Source organism: Nematolebias whitei, chromosome 9, assembly GCF_014905685.2.
Source record: "Nematolebias whitei isolate Nwh7 chromosome 9, NemWhi1, whole genome shotgun sequence".
Classification (NCBI taxonomy): Eukaryota; Metazoa; Chordata; class Actinopteri; order Cyprinodontiformes; family Rivulidae; genus Nematolebias; species Nematolebias whitei.
The window spans coordinates 50,567,964-50,577,615 of NC_056506.1; the positions used below are offsets into that span (position 1 = coordinate 50,567,964).

Below are 9,652 nucleotides of genomic sequence, written 5' to 3' on the forward strand. Positions count from 1 at the left end.
GAGGTGGTCTGCCTGATGTTGGGGGGGCAGGTTGAAGGGAGGTGGTCTGCCTGATGTTGGGGGGCAGGTTGTTCCAGAGTTTGAGGCCCATGACTGAAAAAGCCCGATCTCCTCTGAGCTTCTTGTTTTTGGAACATCTAAAAGCAGCTGATCAGATGATCTCAGGGCCTGAGAGGGAACGTAAGGTTCCAGAAGCTCAGAGAGGTGAAGGGGTGCAAGGTCATTTAGGCATTTGAAGGTCAACAGAAGAATTTTAAAGACTATCCTCATCAGCAACACTCTCCAGCTCCTACAATGTGTTCCCAGACCAGGTGGAACAGTCCCTTCAGTGAGCTCTGGCTCTCCTCCCAGTTAAAGGTGTCCCACCCCCCGGAGGTGACCTGGGCCAGCTGGCTCCATTTGATGCAGATGATCATCTCTGATTCTGAGCCTTGATGTTCTCTGAGGGAAACTAGATTTTGCCTCTTCCAGCTCATGTTCTTCTGAAGATTTCCCACCTCACTGACAGAGCTGAAGGTCGCAGGACTGAAGACACTTGGACTCAGACTCCCCAAACGCTCTTTTAAAAACTTGATGAGCTGCAGCGTTGCTTCAGTCAACACATTCTGTCTTCAGAGTGAAGCGTTTCCATCTGTAGGACACGTCTCTTCTACTTCTTCTTCTGCAGCAATGTGCCGTGGAGTTTGAGATCAAGGCGTTCAGTGCTGAGAGCCAGGATGCAAAAGTGCACAAACGGTGAGTCTCCACTGTCCTGCTGTGCTAACAACACAGAACCAGGTCTAACCCCGTCTGTAACTTCTCGTCTGCTGGTCCAACAGGAGCACAGTGAAGCTGGTGATCAGGAAGGTCCAGTACGCTCCAGAGACTCAGGGCCCGCCACCTTCTCTTGAAGTCACCAAGGACTTTGTCATGTCAGACAAACCGCTGCTCGTCAAGGCCACTCTGGACAAACAGGTCAGGTGTTTATCCTGGAACAATCAAAGCTGCTTTCAAATCAGCAGCGGCCCGTCCGAGAGGATCAGCACCGCCAGCACCGGAACGAGTTGAGCTGATTTAATCTGACTGACTCATCCAGCTGCAACACAATTCACGAGAAAACGTCAGAATAATCCAGAAAATCTGAGCTGGTGGAAGGAAGTTACAGCTAAAGATGAAACGGTCTCTCACTGCAAAAGAAAACTAAAACTATAACTAGAGAAAATACATTTCCTGTGAAAATGCAGTGTGAATGTTTATTCAAGAAGAAGTTGCTGAAAAACAGCTGAAATTCAGCTAAAATACATCCTGAGTTTTAGCTGAAAAGAACAAGCCTAAATTAGCAGAAGAAAGCAGAAAGAACATATTTTTGCTGAATTGGGTTTAACTCAGCAGAAATGAGCACAGAAATAATGAAATTAGCTAAAAAAAAAAAAAAAAAAGCTGAAATTAGCAACAAAAAATAGATGAAAAGTTTCTGAAAAGGCAGAAAAAAGCTTAAACTACCAGCAGGAAGCGGAAAGAGCTGAAATGAGCTAAATTAAAGTGGAATTAGCTGAAAAATCTAAAAATAGCATAAAACAGACAAATAGTAGCTGAAATAACTGAAACTAGTAGAAATGAGCTGAACGTAGCATAAAAAGCTGAAATTAGTAGAAAGAAGTTAATTATGCTGAAAGTGGCAGAAGTGAACTTGAATTTATCTGAAATCAACTAAAACATTCTAAAACGTAGCTGAAAAGATAAAACATCATGTTCGTCCAGTTACGCTGCAAGAAGCAGAAATGAGCTCAAAAAGTGCAAATTATTTGGAAAAAACTAAAACTAGCACACAAAAAGAAAAACAGCCGAAAAGTAGCTTAAAAGCAGAAAGAAGCTCCAATTATCAAAAGGAAGTGGAGAAAGCACATTTTTGCTGAATTAGGCTGAAAAAGTTGAAATGAGTTCAACAAATGTGGAATTAGATTAAAAAGCTCAAATTAGCATAAAAACTGCAAAATGTGTCTATCAAACTTTTCAACTCCTCCCCTTTTCTACACATAAGACAATAAAATTAATCCTGCACCACAATAAGCACTTTAATGTTTCTGTCTGCACCTCTTTTAGAACTGAACTATGGCATTTTTAAATTCTTTGTTGTTTTTCATATCTTGTGTGATTCTTGTGTTTGTTCCTTCGAACTGAAACTCTGGCACAACAATTTCCTGCAGGATCAATAATGTTTTATCTTATCTTATTTTATCTTATCTTATTTTATCTTATCTTATCTTATCTTATCTTATCTTATCTTATAGTAGCTGAAATAGCAAAAATAAGCTGAAAGGAGCATAACAAGCTGAAATTAACAGAAAGAAGTTAGAAGAAGCACAAAAATGTTGTAATTAGCAGAAATAAGCTGAAAGGAGCACAAACAGCTGAAAAAAACTGCTGAAATGAGCTGAAAGTAGCTGAAAAAGATTAAATTTGCAGCAGAAACCTGAAAGAAGCTGAAGCAGAGCAAAATGTGAAAGGAGCAGTAAAAGGTTGTAAACAGCTGTAAACATCTGAAGGATGTAAAATGAGCTCAATTCATTATCTATGAGCAGAAAATGCTAAATATTTCAGAAAGCTAAAGTTGCTCCAACACCAGAAGTCACAGCAGGATTGTCCTGAAAGAGCCGAACGTTTTGATTTATCATTAGTTGAAATAGCACAAAAACTGTGGAATGAGAAATACGTTGAAAAATGTACGTAATAGTTTAAGATAACTGGAAGAATGAAGAATACGGAACAATAAAAATATGAACAGGATCACAACAGTGTGAATGCTTAACAAGCATCCGTTCAGTAAATCCCTGATAAACTCTTATTTCCGTGTTCAGCTGTACTACCACGGCGAGACGATCCACGTTCACGTCAACATCGCCAACAACTCCAACAAGACGGTGAAGAACATCGTCCTGTCAGGTAGGACCCGGCGGCTCGGTGCTGGTTCTGCTGGTGTGGGGGTCCTGTTGGACCACAGCTGGTGGACACCATGTCTCATTGTCTTCTTGTCCCTCTCAGTGGACCAGGTGGCCACAGTGGTGTTGTACTCCAACGACAGCTACACCAAATGTGTGGACATCGAGGATTCTGGGTAATATTCAACGCAGGACAAGAGTTTTATCCAAAGTTTACAAAAAATGTATAATCATCCGCTCCTCTTTAAGACTTAAAACCTCTTGTAAACACGTTTTCAGCTTTAATATGTGTTAAAAAGTAAAAGGGACCAACAACATATGGTGTGAACCGTATTTCATAATCCAATCATTTTATTTATTAACTAGTTCCTGGAGAAACACTGAGGGAGACTGCCACATTGTGGCCCTTTTTAAATTTCAATATGACAGTGCTGTGTTGGAGTTCACTCTCAGCTTCCATCACACCAAACTTCAGATCAACACGGCAAAAAAAATCAATGAGTTAGAGTCATCTTCAATTTTAAGCTATGGTGGCCATCTTGGAGTTTTAGATTTGAATTCAGATTGTGTTGAGGAATCGTACTTATCCTGGAGAGACAGCCTTCTAATGTACAAAAAAGCTCTCCATAAAGCTAGAACTTTATATTGTTCATCTTTAATTGAAGAGAATAAAAACAACCCTTTTCAGTACCAAAGCTAGTCTAATGATAAATCCTCTCTCTGTTGAACCATGTGTCCCTACAACTATAAGCAGTGACGACTTCATGAGATTCTTTATAAATAAAATTGTTTCAATTAGAGAAAAAATTCAAACCAACATTCCTAGTATCACCTCTGGTTCTGTGTCAGATGAGACAACTTTAAAAATGTCACTAGAGCCTGATTTATGTTTGGACAGTTTTTGTCCTGTTGAGCTCTGAATTGTCAAAAATAATAATCCCATCCCAACCAGACTGTTTAAAGACGTACTTCCCTTAATTAATAATCACGTCTTGGATCTGCTTAATTTGTCTCTAATAAACAGTTACGTACCACAGAGCTTTAAGGTTGCAGTAATTAAACCTTTACTTAGGAAACATAACCTTGACTCAGGAAGTCTAGCCAACTATAGATCTATATCTAATCTAACTTTCATCTTAAAAAATTCTATAGAAAATAGTTGCAGGTCAGTTGTGTGAACATCTACAAAGAAACAATCTGTTTGAAGAGTTTCAGTCAGGGTTTAGAGCTCATCATAGCACAGAAACAGCACTAGTAAAAGTCACTAATGATATTCTCATGGCCTCAGACAATGGACTTGTGTCTCTACTGGTCCTGTTAGACCTCAGTGCTGCATTTGATACAGTTGATCACAATATTTTACTACAGAGGCTTGAATATGATGTTGGGATTACAGGAACAGCTCTAAAATGTTTTAAATCATATCTATCTGATAGATTCCAGTTTGTAAATGTAAATAATGAATCTTCATCATACACCAAAGTTAGTCATGGAGTTCCTCAAGGTTCAGTGCTTGGACCAATACTCTTCTTTTTTTTTTTCATTTAGCCTTTATTTATACAGGTAGTCTCATTGAGCCACGAGAACTCATTTGCAAGAGAGACCTGTTTAGGGAACAGATGGTGGGGGTTAAGGGCCTTGCTCCGGGGCCCAGAGTGGGGCAAATGAGGATGGAGGGAGGTGTGAGTGTTCCACCTATTCCACCCACATTTTGATGTTGACGGTACCAGATGCTTCCATTAGGTAAAGTTATTAAACAACATGGGATAAATTTCCATTGTTATGCTGATGACACACAATTATATTTGTCCATTAAACCCAATGAATCCAATCAGCTACTTAGACTACAAGCATGTCTTAAAGACATAAAAACCTGGATGACCCTTAATTTTCTCCTGTTGAACAGACAAGACTGAGGTTTTGGTTTTTGGACCTGAGCACCTTAGGAATGAATGTTTCAGTCTTTCTCCCTCCTTAGATGCATTAATCTGTCCTCCAGCTCTAATGATAAAAATCTTGGTGTTATTTTTGATCAGGACATGTCTTTTATCCCCCACATTAAAAACGTTACTAGAACCTCCTTCTTCCACCTGCGTAATATCACTAACATTAGAAACATCTGATCTAAAGATGATGCAGAAAAACTGGTCCATGCATTTGTCACGTCTAGACTGGACAATTGCAATGGTTTATTATCTGGGTGTCCAAATACTTCTTTAAAACGTCTTCAGTTGATCCAAAATGCTGCTGCCAGAGTCTTAACTGGAGTTACTGGGAGAGATCATCTCTCTCCAGTTTTAGCTTCTCTCCACTGGCTCCCTGTCAAATCCAGAATAGAATTCAAAATCTTACTTCTAACCTACAAAGCTCTCAACAACCTAGCTCCATCTTATATTACAGATCTTATTGTTCCATATTTTACTAACAGAGAGCACTTGAGACACATTGAGGTTTGGGCTGCATTAAAGTTGATATAAGAGCAAGACCCTTGTCAAGTGGATAACAAGAGGGTGCTGCCTTCAGGCAGTCCCCAAAACTAAAAGAGTTTGTGACGTTAGCAGCGTTACTTCATGGCCGTGATGATTCAGCGTGTTGTTGTGTGGACAGACAACATTCCTGCTCGCTCATGAAAACCTGTCCTGAAAGAGATTCTAGCAGATTTAAACGTTCGCACGTTGAGAGTACTTCAGTGTTTTCAGTAAATAGGCTCAGAGTTTCCCTGAATGTGACGCGAGTCATCGGTCTGGAATGAAGCTTGGCCGGCTGAACGGATGAAGCTCCGCCTCGGATCGGGCCGTAGGATCCAGAAAGACGCGTTTGGTTCTTGTCAGTCTGTGAGTTTCAGCACTGCTAGAGACACAGGACGTCTTTTACGTCTCCAACACATCTCCCCTGCGTCCCTCTGAGCCAGCATGGCGCACCGAGCCGAGGAGGACCTCCACTGTCCCGTGTGCATGGAGATCTTCAGAGACCCGGTCATCCTGCCCTGCAGCCACAGCTTCTGTAAGAACTGTCTGCAGAGCTGGTGGGCTGAGAAAGACATCCGGCAGTGTCCCCTCTGCAAGGACGTGTCCAACAAGAAGGACGCACTCTGCAACTTGGCGCTGAAGAACCTGTGCCAGACGTTCCTGTCGGAGCGGGCTCCGAGCGCGCGGGCGGACGTGTGCTACGTGCACGGGGAGAAGCTGAAGCTGTTCTGTCTGCAGCACGAGGAGCCGGTCTGCTTGGTCTGCAGGGACTCCGACAGACACAAAGACCACCGGTTCAAGCCCCTGGACGAGGCGGCGCTGCAGCACAAGACAGAGCTTCGAGACGCCCTGAGGGCCCTGCAGGACAAAATGAAGCTCTTCAGCCAGTTCAAGGAGAAGTTCCATCAAACGGCCGAGCACATCAAGGTCCAGACCCGCCTCACCGGGGTCCAGATCAAAGAGGGCTTCAAGAAGCTCCACCGCTTCCTGGAGGAGGAGGAGAAGCTGCGGCTGGCTGCTCTGATGGAGGAGGAGCAGCAGAAGAGCCGGGTCATGAAGCACAAGATGGAGGCTCTGAAAGCAGCCATGGTGGCTCTTTTGGACACCATCAAAACCACCGAAGAAGAACTGAGAGCATCAGACGTCTCAGTCCTGCTCAAGTACCGGACCATCGTGGAGCGGGTGCAGCACTGCCCCCCGCTGGACGACCCCCAGCTGGTCCCGGGAGCGTTGATCGATCAGGCCAAACATCTGGGCAACCTGGGCTTCAACATCTGGACCAAGATGAAGGACCAGGTCTCCTTCACTCCTGTGATCCTGGACCCGAACACGGCGAGCCCAGAACTGGTCCTGTCGGAGGATCTGACCACCGTGAGGTGTGGCAGGAAGCGGCAGCTTCCAGAGAACCCGGAGAGGATCACCGGTTTCTGCTCCGTCCTGGGCTCGGAGGCCTTTGGCTCCGGGACCCACAGCTGGGTGGTCTGCGTGGAGAACCAGAGCCGGTGGGAGCTGGGGGTGCTGCAGGAGTCCGCCCAGAGGAAGAGAGACCTGTGGTCTGGACTGTGGAGGGTCCAGCTGTGTGACGGGAAACACCAAGCCATCTCCCCACCTCGGACCTCCGTTCTACTGGCCGTGGAGGAGCTCCGGAGGGTCCGGGTGGACCTGGACCTGAACAAGAAGAGTGTGGCGTTCTTCGACGCTGAGACCAACGAGCACCTCCACACCTTCACGGACGCGCTCACCGGCAGAGTGTTCCCCTACATCTGGACCGGTTCTGAAGTCCCGTTCAGGATTTTACCGCTTCACATCCACGTCTCCACCCTCTGAGGTGGACCCGCCGCTCCAAGGACTTCCAGACGTCGATGGTTTTACATCTGAAGGTCGTTATTTAAAGGTTATCAGTTGGGGGAGTGGTGGTGCAGAGGTTAGAGAAGGTGGGCCTGTGATCAGAAGGTTGCTGGTGCAACTCCCAGTACCGACAACATCAAAATGTGTATGGGAAAGGTGAAGCACCCACACTTGCCTCCACCCTCACTTGCCCCACTCTGAGCCCTTGAGCAAGGCTCTTCAACCCCCATCTGCTCCCCCGGGTGCTCCGTGGTCTGTGGTTGTGTCAGGAAGGACATCTGGTGTGAAACAATCACCAAGTCTTCATGAGTTAGTTCTCTGTGGTGACCCCTGAAGGGGGAGCAGCTGAAAAAAGAAAAACTACAGTTTTAAGATCATCGGTTGAGATGTTTCACCCGTAGATTTGCTGCAGCTGGAAGTTAAAAGTTCTGAAACTTGATGTTTTGTTCTTTTTAAATTAAAGGTTTAAACTGTGTTTGCTTCATGATGCTCTAATCACTGAACATTTTGAATAAAGTAAACATGACTTCCTGCACTTTGGTGTATTTGAACGTGATTGTAAAAAAAACAGCAAACCTTCAACCTCCTCACCGAGAGGCGGCAGCCCTGACCACTGTACCACAGTTCGAAAAACACCATATCTTTAAAGGTCTCTCAGACATTTTGGGTCCAAACGTTGTTGTCCCTCCCATCAGCAGGACATGGACGTCCTGAACTTCCTGTTGCAGGACGTCCACCTGTCTGCAGGTGTCTTCTGCTCCGTTCAGAACTTCAGAACTCTGAAACAAATCCACAGATTCTTTTCTCTGACACGACTTCGTAAAATGAAACATGAAGGTTTTGTTCTGTCGAGATCAGGATCTGCTTCACAAACTCTGAGTTTTAATCCTCAAGAGTCCTTCTCTGGGTGACAACTCACCTGGTGACCCTCCATCTTCCTCTTCATCACATCCAAGAGGTCATCAAGAGGTTCAGGTCTGGAGACTGGGCTGGTTGACAGGATTTAGGTCTGATGGTCTTTGTCCAGACCTGAACCTGCTGACAACCTGCCACTCACCAAAACTGAACCTTCTTCTCCTCAATTCTTCAGTTCTTCAGCTCTTGAGTTCTTCAGCTCTTCAGCTTTTCAGTTCTTGAGCGCTTCAATTCTTCAGCTCTTCCGTTCTTCAGCTCTTCGGTTCTTCAGTTCTTCAGCTCTTCCATTCTTCAGCTCTTCAGTTCTTCAGTTCTTGAGCTCTTCAGTTCTTCAGCTCTTCAGTTCTCAGTGTCTCCTGAGGCTCCATGAGCTCGTTGTCTGCTGGTCCTGACGAGCCTAATGTGGACCACAGCAGTGGTTCAGAACCTGATCTGTGTCTCACTGAGCAGGACGAGGTACGATTCTGTCCGTCCTCTCTTCATTTCATCAGAGCTATAACAACAGGGACAGGAAGACCACATGTCCAACCTAAGACAGTGAGACAACGTCTTCTTAAAGCAGTCTCACCTGATGACGACATCACACTGTGAGGACATGTCCCATCTTAAAACTTTTAATTTGAACTTTTCGCAGCTCTTTTTGTTCTAGTCTTTACTTTCAGCTGATCTTCTCTGTGCCCTCAGCGTGGTGACTTTATCACTTTAGAGACACTCCTGTCCACAAACTGTCCTCTAACGTGTCCTCATTGTCCTCACCAACTGGTGGCAACAGACAGTACTGCATCAAGTCTTTAATTGATCTTTATTTTCCTCAAACATAGTAAAAGGGACGGAGGGAGGGAGGGAGGGAGAGAGAGAGCGAGGGAGGGAGCGAGAGAGGGAGCGAGAGAGAGAGAGCGAGGGAGGGAGGGAGGGAGGGAGGGAGGGAGAGGGAGGGAGGGAGGGAGAGAGAGGGAGAGAGCGAGGGAGAGAGAGAGACTCGTTACAGCCAAGTATCATCATTGAAACAAATAAATACATTAATACATGAATGAAAACATTAATTAATTAAATAAATAAATAATTGCACAAATGAATAATAAATGAATGAACTAATAAGATTAATGAATTAATGAATTAATTTAATTAACAAAAAAATGAATGAATAAATAATAAATGAATTAATAAACAAAAAAACAAATTAATCAATAAAAATTAATGACTGAATAAATTATTGTATGAATAAATAAACAAATGAATGGATGAATGAATGGATGGAGGGTTGGATGGATGGATGGATGGATGGATGGATGGATGAATGAATGAATAAATGACTGAATGAATGAACAAATGGATGGATGGATGGATGGATGGAAGGATGGATGGATGAATGAATGAATAAATGAATGGATGAATAAATGGATGGATGAATGGATGAATGAATAAATGAATGAATGAATAAATAAATGGATGATGGATGAATGAATGAATGAATGAATGGATGGATGGATGGATGGATGGATG

General features: G+C 43.9%; 2 protein-coding genes across 4 annotated transcripts in view; one reads left to right on the forward strand and one right to left on the reverse strand.

Annotated features, from left to right (window-relative positions):
• Positions 1-9,652, reverse strand: part of vcpip1 (valosin containing protein (p97)/p47 complex interacting protein 1) — a 94,651-nt gene that overhangs the window by 77,157 nt on the left and 7,842 nt on the right. The gene's annotated exons all lie outside the window — the stretch shown is intronic.
• LOC119415282 (tripartite motif-containing protein 35-like) lies at positions 5,754-7,213 on the forward strand. Its single transcript, XM_037682460.1, has one exon. It carries the CDS (start codon positions 5,831-5,833, stop codon positions 7,211-7,213), a length of 1,383 nt encoding a protein of 460 aa, XP_037538388.1. The 5' UTR covers positions 5,754-5,830.

Excerpts from the sequence above, each read along its gene's own strand:
- LOC119415282 (XM_037682460.1), top strand. The coding sequence starts at position 5,831 with ATGGCGCACCGAGCCGAGGAGGACCTCCACTGTCCCGTGTGCATGGAG.